The sequence below is a fragment of the Netta rufina genome (genome assembly GCF_964035555.1).
Source record: "Netta rufina genome assembly, chromosome: 3".
Classification (NCBI taxonomy): Eukaryota; Metazoa; Chordata; class Aves; order Anseriformes; family Anatidae; genus Netta; species Netta rufina.
This window is the reverse complement of record NC_140125.1, coordinates 101,652,171-101,674,755: the sequence shown is the minus strand read 5'-3', so window position 1 is coordinate 101,674,755 and position 22,585 is coordinate 101,652,171. Positions and strand designations below refer to the sequence as shown.

At 36.0% G+C, this 22,585-nt stretch overlaps 1 protein-coding gene across 1 annotated transcript in view; it reads right to left on the bottom strand.

The window, feature by feature from the left end:
• The window catches only part of SNTG2 (syntrophin gamma 2), a gene marked incomplete at both ends in the record, with an annotated part of 296,049 nt that overhangs the window by 112,063 nt on the left and 161,401 nt on the right, over positions 1-22,585 (bottom strand). Inside the window, 2 exons of the mRNA XM_084284773.1 lie at positions 15,971-16,012; positions 16,131-16,174. Coding sequence (XP_084140899.1) covers positions 15,971-16,012; positions 16,131-16,174 — 86 coding nt within the window. The remainder of the gene's footprint in view (positions 1-15,970; positions 16,013-16,130; positions 16,175-22,585) is intronic.

The window sequence follows — 22,585 nt, the reverse complement described above, 5'->3', positions numbered from 1 at the left end:
GTACCACATAATGATAAGTAGAATGATATTACAAGATACAGGAACATTTTGTGACATGAATTTGCAGTTGACAAACTCTGACCTCCTGTTTCCCTTATACTAACTTTTTGAATGGTAATAGAGAATTCATTATCTGTTAACTTTATACTTGGACACGTAGGAAATATTTCCAATTAAGCTTTGTTGGTCAATGACTCAGAAATTCCATGATTCTATCAGTGTGGCAAAAATTTGATTTTCTCTTATACATGCTTTGATCAAACATAAAAACATTCAGTCTAGTTCTGAAGGCTCCATAGCAATGCAGATTAGTGTACCTGGTGCAAAGTCATTAATTGGTGTGACAGGGCTAGAAAGAGAACATAAACTCTTTGCAGCTCCTAATGTGGATATTAATGCAGTTTAGGAAGACAAATTCATCAGCTGGAGAGTGGTAAGTAACTGCAGTCTAATTTAAACATATATAAGGCTATACCAACAGTTTCTTCAATTTTTAACACAAGTATTTTTCATGTGACAGTTCATATATACATATACAGAAAGATTTACACATATATGAAAAGTATATAAATGTGTGTACATAATTCTGTTTGTACTATGTTTTCGCATATGGTTCAATATGAGTCATATTGTTCGACAGACTATTATAATTCTATCACAGCTTTTGAACAAAACAAGCAAAATCTGTATAAGTATATATATGTATGTAGCTCAGCTATATGTGACAGAATGATAGTGAAAGTCTGTAAGGTAAGTACTATATTTTTAGCTCCCATTGAATTAATCAAGGATGTTTTCCAAAACAGAACTACATTTTGGAATATTGATTTCTAATCTTGCTGGTGCATCCAAATATTATGTGATAATAGATCTGTATAAATACCCTAATATTACTTTCTAGGCAATTTTTATATTAGTTGACATAGCTTTATGAATTTCTGAGCATTTTGTGCTAAGTAGCTTGTCTAAATCAATGAAACAAATATTATATCAATTTAATTTATTGAATTAAATTTAAACTATTGAGCTTCATCTCACTTAAAGGTAATGTAAACATTCTGAATCTTTAAATCAGACTAAATTTAAAAGAAAACATCCAGTTACTGAAGAATTTCAGAAGTATTTAAAAATAATGCCATAGCGGAATCTGGACTAAAATATTTGTGTATATATATATGAATATGTATGTGTATTTGTATATATATAATTATTTTAATATAGATTAAATAAGAAATATCTATAAAATAGACTTTTTATTATATATAAGAAATACACATTACACATATTTGTAATGGTCTGCAGATAAACTAATAGCAATCTTTTAACAGTAGGACATAATTTGCATAGCTACCTACCAAATTTGGCTCTTCAGAAGTAATACATCACGTTTGCAGATGTTACAGGAAATAAGTAAAGTGTAATTTAAGTGTAGATTGAATTGGGGCAAGGGGCGGGGGGAGAGAGAGCAAAGGGAGCAAGAAGAGCAGGGAAGTGGAGCCCTGGAGGAAGGAAGATTCTGGCCACCAGCAAAAAAGAACTGAGCTTAAAAGGAAATGCAAGTCCTTTACATGGAACTTAATAGTAGGTCTTTCCACTTTCTTTTTCTTTTCTTTTTTTCTTTAGTTTATTATTATTATTACTTTTCTTTCTCCTGTTTTATTTTCTTTTTTTTCCTCTTCCTCTCGCTTTTTTATTTCCTTTTCTTCTTTTCTCTTTTTCTTCCTTCTTCCTTTTTCTCACTTCTGCTTTCACTTTCACTTTCTTTTACCCATTTCTACCCATCATCTACCTGGACTTGTGTAAAGCATTTTATATTTGTCCCAAAGCATGCTGGACACCACACAGCATCCTTGTCTCCAAACTGGACAGACAAAGATTTGATGGATGTACTATTCAGTGGATAAGGAATTGGCTGGATGGCTGCATCCGGATCCGCAGTGGCAGTCAACAGCTTAATGTTCAGGTGGAGATCAGTGACAAGTGGTGTCCCTCAGGGTTTGTACTGGGCCTGGGACTGTTTAATATCTTTATTAATGACATAGACAGTGGGATCAAATGCACCCTCAGCAAGTTTGAGGGTGATATCAAGCTGAGTGGTGCAGTCAGAACAGTGGAGGGAAGGGATGACATCCAGAGGGACCTGGACAGGTTTGAGAAGTAGGCCCTCATGAAGTTCAACAAGGCCAATTGCAAGGTCCTGCACCTGGGCTGGGGCTATACCACGCTTGAATACAGTCTACACAATGAGTGGACTGAGAGCAGCCCTGCAGAGAAGGACTTGGGGGTACTGGTGGCTGAAAAGCTGAGTATGAGCCAGCAGTGCAAGCTTGCAGCTCAGAAAGCAAATCGTATCCTGAGCTGCATCCAAAAAAATGTAGCTAGCAGGTCAAAGGAGGTATTATTCCCCCTCTGCAGTCCTCTCCTGAGACCCCACCTGGAGTGCTGCACTGAACCCTGGTGCCCAGAGCATAAGAAAAGCATAGACCTTTTAGAGCAGGTCCAGAGGCGGGCCACAAAGATAATCATAGGGCTGGAGCACCTCTCCTATGAAGAAAGTCTGAGAGAGCTATTTGGCCTAGAGAAGAAAATTCTACTGTTGTATGATTCCCTGCATGTTTGTTCTGGACCACTGTTCCCCAAGCTCTGTGATCTAATTGGACTCCCAGTTATGTGGTTTGGCCTCATCAAGCTCTTGCTTCTCCCTTGCAGAGCTGTGTTTCTAACTTAATAAGGGCAAGATGCCATCATTCCTTCCATAGACTGATCACTGGTCACCAACTCCAAAAATAAAACATACTGTTCTGAGAGAAACTAAGTCATATTTACTACCACTTTAAAAATTTCTCATGTCTATTACCTACCTATCAAGGCAATGCAACATACAGAAATTTTCACAGATTTAAATTAAACCACCAATTCTCTTAGTTTATTCAATTGATACTTTTCTCTTACTTCCATCAACAAATTCAGTAGATGTTTTGAACCACAAAGCTTCACTATTCATTTTAAAACATAATACTGCTCCCATATGCTATAATTACTAGGAATTATAGAGAATAACAAGAAATTGTTACTATTTTGATGATTTTGTATATTGATTTATCTACTTAGTCACACATTTCAGTCTGTGTTTCACTTCAAAACAATGCTTACACAAATGTCTGGGATATGAAAAATAATGCTACAAACTGTGGATTGGAAAATATATTCTAAGCTAAGTCAGCTGTTCCCTGAAGCAATGGAAGTTTAAATAAATTTGCTTAAGGCTAACTTTTAACTGAAGCCTAAAGACCCATCCCTCAGAAAGTAACACTGCTATCCTTCAATAACTCCAAGAATAACAGTGCACCACAGTGACTTCTCTCTGGAACTTCAGGTCTGTCTCAACTGTCATTAATGTGCTATAACTGAACAGAGTTCAAAGCCATGGAACTCATAATTTTACAAGAAACAATATGTTTTATTGCTCAACTACTATTATGTATTACTTGTAAAAAGAAAAAAAGAAACCTCAAGAATAAAAAAAAAAAAATCACAGTAGACAGAAATGGCCAAATAACCAGAAAACAAAACATAATTCTTAGATGGAAACTTAATCATATCATTACTGATATATACGGTATGTAAGAAACACAGTATCAAAGTGCCACTGTGTATCTGTTCTTACAGATACCCATATCTGACTGAGATTGGAAATGCGTATATTTAACTGGAATCAAAATCTGTAGAAATACACAATTTCTCCTCTCCTTTGAAGGCAGGCTGAGTTCAGCCTGGAGAAGAGAAGGCTCCTGGGATACCTTACAGTGGCCTCCCAGTACCTAAAGGAGGAATTGCTCAAGACCAGGTTGGATGGGGCTTTGACCAACCTGGTCTAGTGGGAGGTTTCTAGTGGGAGGCTTCCCATGGCATAGGGGTTGGAATTAGGTGGTCCTTAAGGTCCCTTCCAACCCAAACCATTCTATGATTCCATCGAATAGGAAAAACAAACAAACAAACAAAAAACTTTCTGATTTCCTGATCCAGTTCTTTAATAGTTTTGATTCAATGAGTTAGCTTGTTTGCTATCTAAAGTGCATGAACAGACTCACATTCTATGAGCAAGTGTTTTGTCTGGTATCTACAAAAAGGAACAAGTGCCAGAATCTAGCCACCATTCAGTGGCTAAACAAATGTGCTTGAAATACTAATGATATTCATGATACCTATTCACTTGTTTAGATCACGCTCCCATTAAAGTGAATGACTTTATGAAGAGAAACAATAGAATCACAGAATCATAGAACCACCTAGGTTGGAAAAGTCCTTCAGTATCGCCAAGCCAGCCATCAACCTCACCTCCCTAGCCCATCACTAAACCATGTCCCTTAGTGACACGTATATATGTCTCTTAAATACCTTCGGGGTGGGGACTCCCCCCATTTCCTGGGCAACTCATTCCAATGCGTGTACTTACGTACAACTAAAAAAGCGATCTTTTCTAACCACAATACAAAATGAGTTTATTCATCTCACCTGTCATCAGAAATACAGTAATTTTATTAATAAGTTGATTTTATGTGGGTGTAAGTACTCTGTATAACTTGCATTTTCCTTCCAATTTGAGGAAATTTACCAAATGCTAAATAACTGAGCTTCTCTTATATAAACAGATTAAGTCTAATCTTTTACAAACACATTTATTTAATTAACCAATCCAACATCACAAGAGTGTACACTAAGTCTTTTTTAACTTTCTGCTGAGTCCTCTTAATCAGCCTAGATTATATAGGGCTCCATAGTTCTCTCTACCCTAATGAAAAGCTGAGGCTCATCCAATATAAGGTAGTGAATTAGTCAAAAGACTAATTTCTGTTTCAAAAGACTAAACAAAAGAACATTGCTTAGGTAGAAAAGGCTGGGCAAGGAAGTCCGAAAGGGGAAGGAAAGGATATTGCTTCAGAGAAACTATGTCAACTGTAACTGCAACCCACAGAAGTGACCAAAAATTAAAACACAAATTAGATGTTGCACATGATGAAAGGATCAAAGGAAGCAAGAGTGGAAAGGTTTTCCCAGCAATTGTCAGGAAAAACAAGGGACATTATACGGTCCTTATTTATTTATTTATGTATTAAAAAAAAAAAAAAAAGAAAAAAAAAGAAAGAAAGAGAGAGTGATGATTTATTTTCCTATCAGCTTTTTAGAAGACACTCCAGATTTATTCATGGATGTTTTATACCCTTTTGTTCTTATTCTAACATTCTCCTTTAGCAATATTTGGTCTCCCTCCATGGTGCTCAGTTTCATGCAGGTAAAAAAAGAAGTGTGGAAAAAGAAGTGAAGTAGTGAGGAGCAATAAGTGTGGAGGGTGACCAGCACAGGGTTCTGACCTCCAGGGTCTTTGGTTGTCATTGCACAGGGGTCCAGGTGCTAAGGGTGCACAGAGGAGGTGCTGGCAGCAATGCCAACAGCAGTGTGGATGCAGGTGTAGTTGGTGGTGGTCACCTTGTCTGCGTTTAGGGAAAAGTAAAGGTTGGCTCGTTGCATGAAGAGGGCAGGAACTCCTGCCCCAGTCAGTCAGACTGCTGGCTGACCCTTTCTTTCTCTCCTTCTCCATATAAAAATGATACAGAGGAGATGGACTCAGTATAGCTATCCTGAGCACATTATGTAGATTCTAAAATTGCCCTGTCTCGTACCAGTTCTCTTATTTCATATGCCTGAAAAACTCCTGGATGCCCCTTTCACTTCTTTTCTGTGGCAGAAACATTGGATAATCATAAATCAGGTAGAAAAATGGCTAATTTGACATGACCTACTTGTAAACCTGTATTGTTTGACCCAACCTCTATTTGTCTGGTATACTTTCCAAGCAGTGGATTAAGACCAAAATTATTTTGCATCTTATTAAAAGCAAGCTGCTTAAATCAAGCTTATCCCTATTCCATAAAAGACAGAACTTTGTTAAATATACTATATTTGCTTTCTCCTGGTATTTGTACAACTCTGATTAATTTGTTCAATTTTGTAGAAGAATCTGCAATGTTATGTGCCATTTTTTTTTTCTGTATTCTAAGACAGGGACTCCCCTATTTTACCAATAATAAAATATGTAAATTGTGATCCCACTTCAAAGATATAAAGTCTGCTTTTATATTTTCATTCCTAACCAGCCATTAGTTATCCTGTGTCTCCTCCAGCATTATTTTTTTTTTTTATTTTATAAAACAAAGTTACTTTCAGTTTCTGAACTGCACTTGTATTTTCCATGGTTTACACATTCCCATATAGTGATCCCATTTTTGATTATTTTATTTTATTATTGAAGAGGCCAGTAGAATTTGTTTTAAGTCTTTCCACATTTTTAAAATCAGAAGGAATAAAAAAGATGCCGCAGTCAGGAACTAAATGAAAAACAAATGAACAAGCAAAAACTTTAAAACTTTTTACATTTAGGAAGCATTGCTTTGAATAGTGGTTGTCCTGCCACACTCTCTGTGTGCTTTATCTAAGAAGTGCTACATTTTGTGCCCACAGTATAAAAAGCTTTTAAATTCTACCTATTGCTCCTTTGTGGCAGGTAGCTGATTTTTTCTATAGGTTTTAATTATAGTAATTCTGCTTTCGTGCTCAAAGAATATGTGCACTATAAATGTTCATAATGCCAGAGAACTCACTGCTTTTCTAACCCAGGGAATTAATGATTGTGAAATAGATAGGGGTAAACTAAGATAGGGGTATTGAAACCTAGAACTCCTTAATTGTGGATGCTTTCTTAACATGCTTACATTTTGAAAATATGTCAGTTTCCAAGAGTACATTATAGAAACTATGTAATATTTATAAGTACACACCTAATACAGATACCATAAAACATACTCTATTTTTTAAACTTTTTTTTCCCCTGCAATCTTGTAATCCTTTACAAAAGAAATATAAAGGTGCAAAAAGGTACAAATTTAACTCATAAAAATGTGTATGTGAGTTTTAACATTTGCATGTAAAAGATATTGGATATTAAATGTTCATTATAACTTGCTTCTTAATGAGGAATGCAGCCAGATGCATTCAGTTATAAAATAATCACATTTCTTAGGGCATCTGGCAAACTGAGGTTGAATTGTATATCCCTCAACATTTGACTGTAGTACCACAATTTGCTGCTTTTATGCGTTTTTATTTTTATGTTGTGTTGGGATACAGAATACTTATGGCAAATCAGCAGTTGGAGAAATAAAACTAAATTCAGATCTTTTTAACCTAAGAACATTTAAAAATTATTTGTATCACCGTCAAGTAACAGGGCTGCTTTTCTACAACAACCAAATCCCCAGAAAAACAGCTCAGAAAAATTCTATAGGGCAACTAAAAGAACAGGAAAACTATGAACTTCATTCTGCAGTCTAATGACACAAATTTGCATTCTTTTTATAATTGTCCAATTTTTCTTTTCTGTTACTGCCCACCTACATAGCAACAGCTAATTTTCTAAAAATGCATGTTAAGTCCCAATTAATGAAAGCAACTATGCATTACCTGCTTCCTAATAAAAGGTTCTTTCTCTTCTTTCAGCTCCTGCTCAAGCTCTTTTATAAATGCAGCCATTCTGTAGCTATATGCTCACTGCAACAGGTATTTGCCGTCCATGTAATATATGGGACTGGGCTAGGCAATGACAAAGGAAACCTGTGAGAACTACCAAGATGAAATTAAGAAAGCAAAATCTTCTAAAGCTTGGTATCTTTTCTCTCTCTCTCTTTTTTTTTTTCCCCTCTAATCAAAAAAATATATTTAAAAGTTTTAACTAAACTGAGTTTTTTGGTACGCTTCACAGTTGAAGAGGTCCTCCTCTTTAAAAAACAAAGATTTTTCTTTTTCACAGAAAAACTGTAATTTTTTGTTTATCTGTATCTGGAAAAAACATTCTGTTTGAAAAAGATTTACAAATGCTTTCAAACCTATACTCCTGCTTTGGCTGACCCCAAATGTAAATCTCCCAATAATGGGGAGCACAAGAAGAGTTTGGGATCATTTCAACTAATTCTCTTTCATTAAAATCTTCACAGCTGATTGACTGTTGTTTCTGTTCACGTGTCTGTGTGTAACTGGAGATAGCCTCTTAGCCTGGAACACATCAAAAGCTTCTGTCAGTCAAGATATGACCCTTTTACTTAGTGCCCCAATCTTCCCATTTAAAGAAATAATAACAACAATACATTGGGAAAACAATTGTCCTGGTTTCAGTTAGAACAGAATTAATTTTCTTCCTAGTAGCTGGTGGAATGCTGTGTTTTGGCTTAGGATGAGAAGAGTGCTGATAACACCCCGATGTTTTAATTGTTGCAGAGCAGTGCTTATACCAAGCCAAGGACATCTCAGCCTTTTGCTCTGTCCTGCCAACGGGCAGGCTGGGGGTGCAGTAAGAGCTGGGAGGGGACAGACCCAGGACAGGTGACCCAAAGTAGCCAAAGGGGTATTCCATACCATCTGACGTCATGCTAAACAATATATAGGGGTGGCTAGCTGGGGGGAGGGGGCCAGACTGCTCGGGGTTAGGCTGGGCATCGGTCAGCGGGTGGTGAGCAATTGCATTGTGCATCACTTGTTTGTACATATTTTTATTACTTTCCTATTATCACCATTGTATTATTATTATTATTATTATTGTTATTATTATTTTTGTTATTATTATTTTCCTGTCTTATTAAACTGTCTTTATCTCAACTCACGGGCTTCACTTTCCATTTCTCTCCCCCGTCCCAGAGAGGGAGGGGGGAGGGTGAGTGAACGGCTGCGTGGTGTTTAGCTGCCAGCCGGGTTAAACCACGACAACAATACACCTAATCACAAACTAATGAAATTACCTATCATATACAGAAACTAGTCATAGAAAAGTCAATAGGAAAAAAGCTCTACATTTCTTCTTCAAACGATTTAGAGTAGTGTTAGAAATCAACTTGAGTAAGAAAAGTACCATCTGCTAAAGGTTTTGGCTTTTTTTTTTTAAATTATTATTATTATTATCTTCATTATTATTTCAGGAAACAATTCTGAAACAATCTAAGGAGAACATTCAGAAAATGCTCAATCTTCAATCTTTAATCTTCAAAAGATTAAAACCATTTCACAGAAAAATACTTTGGTAAAAATGAAAGGAGACTCAGAGATATCCGTCGGTATGGCCCCCCCAACAAATTATTTTACAGCATAGCCCTGTCAAGTTCTTTCAGACAAATCTCCATCATTTTCCTCTCTATTCAGGTCTCACAAACAAAAAGATCTCAATTTCATTTCATAACTCGTAGTTCTGGCTTCTCTACTGGCAGAGACAGTGAACAATCTGTCCTTTACTATCCCTTTCATGCCAATCAACTTTACAAGTCTCCACAATATCTCATCTCAATTATCCCATTTTCAGAGTAAAGCTCTACCTGCCTTTTAGCTATTCACCATTTAGAAGCTGTTGCACATCTTTGATCATGCTGCTTGCTGCCTTGTTGCTTTCTCTGAACCTTTTCCTGTGTTTTTTTTCTGCATCCTTTGAAGTGAAAGGACCAGAAATACTGTCAGTACTGAAGATACAAAGCCACCTTAGATGCATACAGGGATGTTTTCAGTTCTGCTTTCTACTCCTTTTCTAAAAAAAAACCACCAAACACCTCCAACATTTGGTTAGCTTTTATGAATTCTTAAAGCCTGAGATTTTATTTCACAGCTGCAGGGATCAGTTCAGAGCCCATCATTCTTTACGTGGAGCAAGGACTCTTCCCTCCCATGTTTACAACTTTGCTTTTATATGAAAAGGAGGTTGTGGCAAGAAGGGTCTTTGTCTCTTCCCTCAGGTGACAAGTGATAGGATGAGAGGAAAAGGTCTGAAGTTGCACCAAGGGATGTTCAGGTTGGACATTATGAAGAATTTATTCATGGAGAGGGTGGTCAAGCATTGGAATGGGCAGCTCAGGAAAGCTGGGGTGTCCTATCCCCAGAGGTATTTAAGTGTGGACATTGCACTAAGGTTTAGTAACGGGACTTGGTAGGCCAGGTTGATGCTTGGACTTGATGATCTTGAAGGTCTTTTCCAACCTAGATGGTTCTATGATCCTAAGACTTCACCTTCTATTGTATTGTCACTTAATCAGTGAGTCCTGTTGTCATTCTTCAGAGCTGTCCCTTACCCTTCCCAGTCTAAACAGTTCTGTTGAATGTGTGGTGGTTTTACTGTGCTGGGCAGCTAAACACCACAACCTCTCTCTCATTCCCCCTCCTTAGATGAGGAGGGGAAGAAGTAAAGTAAAGAACAACTCACAGGTTGAGATAAGGATAATTTAATTAAAGGGAACAAGAAAAAAAAATAATGATTAAGGAAAGATCATTATTAACTAAACAATTTAACTAAAGGGAAAAACAAAAAGAAAGGGGAAAAGGGAGGGGGAAAGGGAAAAAAAAAAAAAAAAAAAAACATGAATGAAGGCTATGTGGAAGTGCAGAGGAAAGAAATTGCTCTCTGCTTCCCACAAATGAACTATGATTGACCACGTCCTTGAAGCAGGGCCTCAATGCACGTAGCCGGTGTTCGGGAAGAGGACCAAAGTTTTCACAACGAGAGCCCACCCCTCCCCTCTTCTTCCTGTTTCCACCTTTTATTGCTGAGTGTGACACCACGTGGTATGGAACATCCCTTTGGTTGGTTTAGGTCAGCTGGCCTGGTGATGTTTCTTTTCTCACTTTTTTGCCCACCCCCTAGGAGGGTTGGAGAGAGTCCTGGTGCTGTGCCAGCACTGCTCAGCAGCAGACACAACACTGGTGTGATAACACTGCTGTTCTGGCTACAAGTGCAGAGCGCAGCATTGTATGTGCTGCTGCAGGGAAAGTTAACGTCCCAGCCAGACCCAGTACTGAATGAGCAAACAGTCACCTCGTGTTTCATTCCATTTCACAGTTTGTTGTGAATATCTTGAAAACAGAAGTCCCAGCAAAATGGGATTGTGTGGGATATCCCTTCATTGTGAACTTCAACCCAATTACTCTTCCCCCCTGTTTCTATCTTTTAAACAGTTATTTATCCAAACAAGAACCATTGTTATTATGTTTCTTTTAAGGCACGTATGAAACAAGGATTTTGTTGGGAGTCTTTTTAAAACTCAAGCAAACTATATCAATACTTTATCCGTATTATTGATTATTGATTCTTCACAAAGTACAGGCAGGTTTCTGACACACAGCAACTCTTTGCCAGAAAATGTTTTATCTATATATTTGTCAATGGTATTTTTTTTAATTATGATTGTTAATTATTTCACTAGAACAGACAACCAGGCTTACCAGACTGTGGTTCTACAGATCACCTTTTGTACCTTTCACTGGTATGTACTTTTCACCTCTCAGTCCCCACACATCAACATACCTTAGACAATGTCTTTTAATTTAAAACAATTATATTTAAACCAAATGATGGTTTATGACCATTATGATGGTTTTATGATTTTACTCCATCACCTCTTCTAATACAAATACTTTATATAAATTTACATTTTTATAAGAAATAATTAATTTTAATTATATTTTCATGTTTATATTACTTTTTACCTTGCTTTATATTCATTTTTAATTGAATAGTTAAGTGTCGTGTCATCATTTATCAAGTAAATGATCCCTATGGTGACATTTAAATGAGCAAATTAAACATGATCAGAACACAAATTCAAACACTGAAACATAATTAGTTAAATTCCATATAGTTAAATTGTCAGAACAGAGCACGGTATGATTTAGACATGAACTACTTCACACTCTTCTAAATCCTGTCCTAGCATGGACTGGGTTAGCCTGGGCCAAGGGCCATTATCAATAAGTATTTTGCAGACAGGCTCCCTGTTTCAGGAGAGGTGAGGGAGTTTAGTTACATGGACATATGTCATGCTGTACCAGGCAACCTCAAAGCGACTGGATAGGAAATGATGTAGTGTGCAGTGCCCAGCTAATGCATCACACTGACTTCAACTCATTAAACTACCACCAAAAGTCTTCAGTATGAGCACCTGCAAACCTTCCTATCAACAAAAATCTGAAATTAAAATCTTCACACTCTTTCCTAAATGTTTGGACACAGTCAGTCAATTCCATCTCCCTGCCCAGAGAGGCAGTAACTAGTTCTCCTCCAACCAACGTTCACTCAGCCAGCAGAAAGGAGCCTCCTCTGTTGCACCCTCTCTGTCTGCTTCATCTCACCGTGTGACAGAGAGAAAGAAGAGAAACCAATGATGTCCAAAATTACAAATCTCCAGACATTCACAACAGGAATTGCTGAGGTTTTCTCCACGTATAATACTCTTTAATTGGCAAAAAAATGTCTTTGCTTAGAGTATTTCTTATTGCTGCTTAAAAGAAGTAAATGAAGAAATTCAAGGCTGCTTTCCCTGTGGTTGCAAAGGGCCAGCAAGCACATCTCTGTATAGCTCACCCTCACAAGGAGGCATTTATTCCCTGCTATTAGATATGCTTTACTATCAGTATCATAGAAAATGTATTTTATTTCGTAATAATCTGATCAAACGTTCCAGCAAATGCTTACTACTACTATTTGATCATATGTATCACCTGCCTACCGCAGACAATACAGGAATATTTAATAGTAGTATACCCTACAGCAGTGTAGAATAGCTCAGAAAAACAGGATCTCCAGTGCATTGCTATGGACATAACTCTCCTTGACAGTTTCCGAAAAATTAAATATAAATTAATATACTGGGAGTTTGTCAAATAAATTTTATAGTTTGGCAGACATCTCTTCCCCATGCCCTAATGAATCCTCAGTAACACTGGAGGAATAGGTTCTACGTTGCAGAAATATTTTTCAGTTGAAACAGGCTACTTAGAGAGGTATATCTCTAAGACAACAGAAAAAAAAAAAAAAAAAAATCTTAAACAGCACAGTTACCGTAACTCCTGATCCAGAACCATTAAAATGATAGTTAGTTTTGATTTCTGTTAAGTACTGAAACACTGCTATTAAAAAAAAAAAAAAAAAAAAAAAGAAAAGAAAAGAAAAAAAAAGAAAAAGTGAATCAAAGATTTTAATTTTAAATTTTGAAAGGAGTAAAAAAAACCAAAAAACATATATATGCAGTTTTTAGTCCAACACAAGGGATGAGATTGATGCAGATGAAATATAATTTTTCATCCTGAAAGTGTACTTTAGGGTGAACAGTAAAATGACATTTTATCAGGAGAACTGACTGTTCCATTTGTGTTGTACAGGGTGATAATCTGATTAGCCACCAGGGAAATAAAATACATTTCCCTTGCATATAATCAATACAGAAACTATATTAATCTCCATATTAACATTCTCTGCACTCACAGTCTCTCCACACTAATATACTATTTATGAAAATAAACTTATTTTTCAAAAAATATAAATTATTTTCAGTTCTCCACAGTCTATTGTATTACCTACTGTAAAAGACGGATTTTCCTCAAACCCAATTTCCATTTTTTCATGTATCTATTCATACCATTAGCCAGAACTAAGCTGTGAGATTACAAGTCAGTAGCAGCTTGAAGAGTTACTAAGAAAAGCAAATTTGAGTAATTGGAAGTTAAAACCAGGAAAGCCAGTTGTTTGGCTTGCACAGAAGTAAGCACCTTTCAACCTTGCTCAAGAGAAAAAAAAAAAACAAACAACACAGGTATTTGGTGCAATCAGGATCAGCTGCATACATAACAGTCTCGAGTGTCAGCTGTGAAGATGGTAGGTAGTAAACACAACAAATTGGCCTCCTTGACTACTATTCCCAGATCTTGTAGCCTTCTCACCCCTGTATTTACCCCTGTGGGTTTTAAGTCTTTAAAATCTGTGAGCTGAACTGGTACATAATTATACATAATCCTACATTTAATAAAAGACAGGTTATCTAAAATTATGCTTATTCAGTGAACTTCCTCACATGCAGAATGATGCCCAAGCAGTCTCAAAAAAATGGCTATCTCCCCCCAAAAAAAACTGTCCCCAGTTTTTATTGCTGAACATGATGTTATGTGGCACAGAAAATCCCTCTGTTCAGTTCAGGTCTGCTGCCCAGCTTGTGTCCCCTAATAACTTCTTGTCCACCCCCAGCCTACTTGCTGAGAGTGGGGAGAGGTGGGAAAAAGAGAAAGCCTTGCTGCTGTGCAAGCACTGCTCAGCAGCAACTGTAATACCGATGTGTTAGTTAACACTGTTTTAGTCACAAATCCAAAACAGCACCATACAAGCTGCATGAAAAAAATTAATTCCATTCTACCAAGCACCACTCCTTTGGATCACACAGTGCAATTTGTAATCTTGAATAAGGTGTTTGCAAATGAGGTCTTCATCACCCAGAATGGAAGCAGCAAGAAAAGAAGTATGTTCAAACTATATCACAGGATGACCTTTCACAAGTCCTATTTTGGGGTAGATCACTGAATATATGAGACCGTGGTGCAAGAAAGAAAGAAAGAAAAATAATTGCTGAATAACCTTTGACAAGCATACTCCCATCAATTAAATACTTTGTAGGATGGTAACAAGATTAATTGTAAAATGTAACCCAGTGTGAACTGACACTAGATAAGCCTCATTGCTGAGTGCCTTCGGAACAGAATTGCTCGATGCCTCTCAACTAATTTGACTGACACAGTTAGAAAGTAGGAGACTCTTTACAGAGACAGAATGCAGGTATACTTTGCCAAAAGTTAGATGAATCCTCCAGCCCTAGCCTCCTGCTTTCTGGAAAAGTATCCCTAATCACTAAATTGCTATATTAATAGTAATTAAAACAACTTGCAACACTGACTTCTCCAGTGGCCTTTCTAGGTGCTCAAAAATACTGCACTGTGTGCAAATCTCAAAGTTTTAGGTTTGTGTTCTTTGACACCTGAATGGAATTTAGGAGTGGGATTTGCTATGCATTCAGTTGGAGAATGAATGCAGAAACATTCAACAGTGGATTGGCCAATACTGTCAATAATGGTTTAGTGGCTTCTAAAATCAACAGGTACTCAAACACTTCCTTTCTTCTGTGCTTGCCAATATATTAGTCTGAGGGTTGAGGTGGAAATTATTCTCAAACTGAGATAGAATATGAAGTGGAGAAGAAACTTCAAGAAATTAGGCCAGAACACTGGCATCAAATATTCATCTTAGGCCTACTATATGTGATGTGATGGTAAAAATGTTCTGCAAATTCAGCTACCAACCTTTGGCTTACCTTTCATAAAAACTCTGACAGGTAATATACAGCAACTGATAAGTGTTTTCTCTTTTGAGGTTTGGCTGCAAACATCTAAGCACTTAATGCTACATACAAAAATAACATATTTTAGACAAATAAAATAGTTCCCCTACTTTATTTTTCCCCCAAGAACAGAGTCACCCCCACTGAAATCTATCACCTTTTAAAAGGGGGATAAAGGAGTTTGAAAAGCTACCATGTTATTTTGAGAAGTCCTTGCCATATTAATTCTACAAAGGAATGTAGAAAACATTTTAATAATTTTCCTTTTAAGAAAATAAAATGCTTTCCAGAGTTCTTGGCCTAAAAAATATCAGATAATCTTCTGATCGTTGTAAGCCATAATCTTTTATTATACAGTACTAATAACTCCCTAGAACACACTGGAAGACCTTGGTCCACTTCTAGAATAGCACCATGAAAATGAATCACTTTCAAGATTCAACATATTGTGCTAGTAGTATTTAACCTGATTCCGCTCTAACCTAGAGATTTGTCTAAACTTAACAAAACTTAAATACTGTTAACATTTCCTGAAAATCACTGCTAATGAGCTGCAGCTTAAAAACAAACAAACAAACAAAAACCAGTAGATATGTATTCACATTTCACATTGTGCTTCTATTTATTTTGTGAAATGCTTCAATATGAACAACCTCATATGGTGAAAGGTTAGAGACAAAATACTATGGATATTCTGTATGCTATCAAAAAACCAAAGTGGAAGGACTTACCACTTCTTCGTGGGTAGCACTTTCTACATTAATACCATTAACCTAAAAACAGAGATGCAATAGGAACAGAATGATTTCCAATATGTAAGTGAGTTAATGAAACAAACACAAAGGCAAGTATGAAACAAATGTCTGTAGAAAAAAGCAAACATTTACTGACCTGCATTATAGCATCTCCTATAAATAACATTCCGGTTTGGTCAGCTGTGGGATAACAGGAAGAGGATAATTTAATTCAAAGCAGTACTAAAAAACAATGTATATTATCTTTCAGCATTTGGTTTAGCATGCTGTTTGTAAGCATCATTTGAAACTGATTTGCTTGTGAAAATACCAATGGCATAGCAATCAGTGTTCATTCCAAAAAGGTAATAGATTCCTAGCAATTTTAAACAAATTAAGAGAGTTACTTCCCTTGCACAAAGAACGTATTTAACATGGAATACAAATGTCATTTCTCACTAATGAAGGATTTCATTAAATTATGTGGAAAGCATGATTCACACTTTTCATTATTATTCTACAAAAGGGAAATAGGAATTTCTGAAACTACTTAGCAATTCCTTTCCCCCTGAACAAATTTACAGGGACTGCTATAATTAAAGAGGTTGTGCCTAGAATTTAATACAACTCTTTAACATGAAGTTTGACTTATCTTTGTTCCTGAGAATAACATAATACATTATTTCAGTTGGTAATTTGCATGTTTCCTGCCTTACAAAATCAATGGGAATGATATAATGAAACTGCAAAGAAAATTCTACACAGACACAATGACATTTTTGAGGTGTATTCATCAGCTTTTAAATTTATTTAATTTTTAGCAGAATTCAAGGATGTTTACCTCTTGAAATTTAGCACTTAATTGAAAGAAAGTCTCCAATCCTGCAGACTGATATGATTAAATTAAGCATATGAATAGTCTTATATGTGATCTTATAGTCACAGTTTGAGACACTGAAGAATGTTAACCAAGATAGTATTTTGAGATATGTAAACAGAGGAAAGAAGGAAAGAGAGAGAGAGACAGACAGAGGAAGGAAGGAAGGAAGGAAGGAAGGAAGGAAGGAAGGAAGGAAGGAAGGAAGGAAGGAAGGAAGGAAGGAAGGAAGGAAAAAAAGAATGAACTAAAAATATTCTTACCATTTCTACAATAAAGCTTTTGCCACTGAAAATGTCCCACTTTTGGTTTAAAAAAAAAAAAACAGCTTCTTTCTATTAAATTTGTATTTCTAATAGATTTTTCATCATTCTTTTGGCAGATAAAAGATACATTTTATTAGTACTTTTATCAGTACTTAGGAAAGATTTTGTGATTTATTTTAAATACCATGTTAAAAGTTGTATTGAAGGTCTTTACCCTACATTTAATCCCAGTTTATATTTTAAAAATATGCACACAATTTGTAATAGCATAATTCAGTTGCACAGAACCGCAACTGATTTAAAGCACTGAAAAAAACACAAGCAATTCCGTGTAGCCTGTAGAGGTACCTGTATTGCTAGGGGAGACAGATGCTACGTTGGGCATCTCAGTATTAAACTTCTGGTCAAGACGTTAGCAATACATACACCAATAGTGAAAGTAATCTGATCCATTTTTTTATTCATTTATGCCCACTTGTGTTAATGACTAGGAACAAAGCTGAGAAATATTTACTACATCTGTAATAGCAGGTGATAAGGCAGAACAGAGATGGATTATAGCCCAGTAATAGCCCAAGTCTGGTTCATTAGGGGTGTCCTCCTGTAGCAGGTTGAGACCCACCCATACCTCCATGACCCCTCCCTAGTGTATTTCTGGTTCAACAGATGTTCAAGCACTGTATTATGAGGAGGTAAAAGTTTCAGGGGCTGCTGTATTGCTTTTAAGTAAGGTCAGCTTCTGTGGCTCTTTACAGTGACTGTTGGTAGAAGGAGTGCATCACTGTGTGAGGCTGCTGTGCTTCAGGATGGGCTACTTGGGGGCCCACATAAGTTTTGTGTAACAGTTCCATAAAAACAGGAAAGGGAAAATTACCAACACAAAGTTCTTGAGATAGGGTTAGTAAACAATTCAGGGACTGAGGAGGAAAAACACTGACATGAAAAAAAAAAATTATAAAAAAAATCTCAAGGGACAAAAACAGGTAGCTGGAGGATGGTAACTCAGCAGCACTGGAGGTAAATCCCATCCAGGGAGCAACAGAGGCTGAACGTTCCCCACCTGATTGCTGACTGCCAAGACAGCAAAGGCTGTCCCACAGTGATGAGTACTGCAATGCCCCTAGCTACCAATTGTGTGCATTAGCCAATAAATATTATAGTTTAAGTGCACAAAGCAATTATATTCTGCTTGCAGAATCTTTACACACAATTGAAGTTCTCCAGATAAAGTGAATGAGAGGGGGAGAGTTACACAGCTGATGCCAAATGCTCTATGAACGGAAATAAAACATGGAAAATAGGCAGAATCAGGACATTCACTTCAAAAGTGCATTATACAGCAAACTAACACAATAATGTGGACACCTCCATGGCTGCTGTCATTATGGCCAGTGATGGTACTCTGGCAAATGATGCTTACAAGTCTGTGATGAAACACTTTGCTTTATATATATATCCTCTATAGCTTAAAATCAATGATGATTTCTAAGACAAATATTTTCCAGAAGTCAAATTGTAGAGGAAATGTCACTGCGAAGCAGAAGACACAATATAGTAAGGAAGTGTCTTAGAACTAAAGTGACCTGAAAAACTCCTTGGAAAGAGACAAAAAGACAGTCTTGTTCTCTCTCATTTTAAATCTGAAGACAAGTAGTGTATCATTTCAAACTCTACTTATGCTTTCATTAAGTTATACCTTCTCTGAATGAAAAAAAACATTGTTAATTTCAAGTGCTATGTTCCACTTTATGTGGAACTTTGTCTCTCACTGGTAGCATCCTCACATACAAAGATGTCTATGAAAGGTTGCTCTGCAATTATGAGTCACGCTGCATAGAATTAATCAGCACTAAAAACAGACCACTTGAGAAAGTGTTTTGAGATACCAAGTAGCATATAATCTTATTCAGAGAAACAGTAAATATAACTTTTCTGGAATTCAGGATATCTCTTGAAGCTTAACTTGAAATAATATTTTATAAGTAATGAACTGAACATGGCCAGAAAAACATGTTCAAAAGAAAACATGCACAAAGTAGTAATAAGCAGAAATGTACCAGGGTTTAAAAGAAAATCAGGTGTGTGCTGCAACAATTAGTATTTGTCACTGATAACAACTCTCCATTTCAATTATCTTTTGTACATTCATTAAATTCACAAGTGTTACTGCAGTTGGAGGAAAGCATCAGGGAAACCCAAAGGGGCTTCTATAGAGGAAGTGATACAAAATAAACCATAAAAGAAAAAAAATAAATTAAAAAAAATCCTATTCTTAAGAATACATTAGACTTGGAAAAACTTTCCCCAGAGTAAATGACCTATCATACTAGCTATTAAAAATAAATAAATAAATAAATAGACAATCAGACAGAAACATGGACTATGAAAGATATTTGCACCCTTTGAAAGGAAAAAAGAACAAGTAATTCTTCTGAACTCTGTTTTATTTCCTCTTCATATCCATTAGCTGTATTGAAGTTTTCAAAATTTACAAGACAGTGAAATGGTTAATTCACCAGATTCTTGGGAAACTCTGACTTACCACATGGTAGTGATGCACAGATCTATGCAGGTTTGAGTCTGTAAGTAATACGATGTGCTTGTATTTTTCAAGACTTATAACAATACATACTTTCAATAAATTTTTGCTGAATTCCTGAATACTATGAGACATGTACTGGGTGCTAAGTCCTCTAACATTGTATTTATGATACACAAAAACACGCTGTTTTAGGCATACAGGTAAGTTCATTGACTTCATGACCTCTCGATTCTTAAGCTTAACCTTAAATATATGTAAAAGTGCTCAAGAAGTGCTCCATAACAAGAATTTAAATGACAAGTTAAGCAAGTATACAAATTAAAAAGAGAAGATTGGAGAAATTGGTATTTAGAATGCAAGAGGTTTCATAAAGTTATTTTCAAGTGTTTTTCCCTTCTCTCTTGGACATAGTTACAGTTGTGATTGTAAAGACACCACTGGTGCAATTCACTTTTATATTTTCTTGAAAACAAGCAGTCTTGTACCTGCATTTGTAATCAATACTTTAAAACAGAACTATATTAACTCAGGTATGAAATACAACCTTGTTAAGAAGATTTAAAATATTAACATGCTCTTTAGAGGACTTGAGCCAAAAACTGAGAGAGGTCATGCAAAGTGGTTGTCAAGTCTCCATCCTTGGAAATAAAGAAAACTCAACTGGACAGTCCTGGGCACACTGCTCTAGCTAATGGTGCTTGAGCAGAATGGTGGACTACATAATCTTAAGAGGTCTCTTCCAACCTCAAAAATTCTGTGATTTGCAAAGCTGCACACAAGACTATATTGAATACCTTTATATATTTTAACATATTTGTTCAAAATGCAACAATTAACCTATTAAGGAAGTACTTGTTGTAAATAAGGATATTTGGAATGAAAACAGAATTTAGTTTGATAGGTTGATTCTCAGATGTTAATTCTTCTCAGAATTATCCTTTGTACTCTATGCAACCCATCTTGGTTTCTTGACAACTTTTGCTGAGAGAAACCAAGGCACTGATTTTTAATTCTCCCACGTGCCTGGTGACAGGATGAGGGGGAATGGGCTTAAGTTGCACCAGGGGAGGTTTAGGTTGGATATTAGGAAAAAATTCTTTACCGAAAGGGTTGTTAGGCATTGGAATGGGCTGCCCAAGTAAGTGTTTGAGTCACCATCCCTGGAGGTCTTTAAAAGACGTTTAGATGTAGAGCTTAGGGATATGGTTTAGTGGAGGATTTGTTAGTGTTAGGTCAGAGGTTGGACTAGGTGATCTTGGAGGTCTCTTCCAACCTAGACGATTCTGTGATTTTCCGTCTCACTTTCTTTTAATTTTCAGTGTATCACCCTTGCGGGCTGTACTCTCAACCACTCACACCTTATTTTATTTATATAAACACTTTAAATATCTTCTTATTTATTTATTCTAAGGAAAGGCATGGCAACTGAGTTGGGGCAACAAGAAAAGCAGAGTAATTTTATTTTATTTTTAATTCTGGACTTTCAGTATATGAAGGGGGCTTATAAGAAAGATGGAGAAAGACTGTTTACCAGGGCCTGTTGTGGCAAGGCACAGAAAACATTTTTTATCTGAAAGAGGGTAGATATTTGGGGGATTGGACTAGATGATCTTTCAAGGTCTCTTCCAATCACTAACATTCTGTGATTTAGATTGGACATAAGGATTTATTTATTTTACATTGAGTTGGTGAGACACTGGAACAGTTGCCCAAAGAAGTGTTCTGCAAGATTTCAGGGCTGGGTTGGATGGGGCTTTGAGTAACCTGATCCAGTGAAAGATGTCGCTGCCAACGGCAGGGGGATAGGACTAAATGATCTTTAGAGGTCCCTTTTGACTAAAACCATTCTATGATTCTATAATCTTCAGAAAATTTGAAGATACTAATTGCCACTGTTATTTACCACTGGGGATACACGCTTAACCTTAGCTAGGAAGTTTCTTGCCTTTGAAAATAAAAGTAAAAATATTTATGCATTGTATACATACAGAATTAAGTAGCAATAGTTAAGAGGCAAAAGCAATACTTATACCTACAAGAAAGCTATTTTTTGTCATTAAAAAAAAAAAAAAAAAAGTTATAATAGCCAGGTATAGCTAACACTCCATTAAGAGTCACTGAAAACCTATTTAAAATGACAAAATTGTGGTCTTTCATATGGTTAGTAGTATTAAAAGCTCTAGGTACTCTATACATATAATCAATCTAAATCAGGTATTTCCAGATTTACTACAGGTTTTTTCAAGTAAAATAGTTGTGTGCATTACAAAAAAATAAATCACTAATAGAAATAAATAAATAGAAATAAATAATTCACTGATAGAAAAATGTACTGAAATGTAAAGGAAAATTAATCTGATCATACAATTGCAATACTCTAAGGCATAAGGTTAGCTCTAATAGACATATGATTAATATCACATCTAAAAGGCTTGCTGAGCTGAATAACATAGTCAGACAAGTTATGAATATGTAACATTATATTAGGATATAAATTAAAGGCAAATCTGGCATCTTCATTTTTTTTCACAAATGTGTAACAGCTTCCATTAAATACTATTACAGAATGCAAGAAAGTTTTAAATGCTGTAGAGGGGAAGACAAACTTGCAGACTAAGGGGGGATGCCTGAAATAATGGAAATACATGCATTAAATGAGACACAATGAAAGAAGAGATACATTTTCTAAAATAGCCTAGAAAGTCTTTATTTCAGAAACTAGTAATGGAAAGATAAGAACACTGAAAAGATCAAAAGTAGAACTTTTATGAAGTCGCCGAAGGATGTTTTTAAATCTTTCATATTATTCCATATGACAGTATCTCCAAGCAGAAGGGTTGTCACATTTGTTCCTTCCATCAAATATTCTGTATGATTCTTGACTGTGCTTCAGCCCAAATAATCTGAATGAGTTTTACTCTGACTTT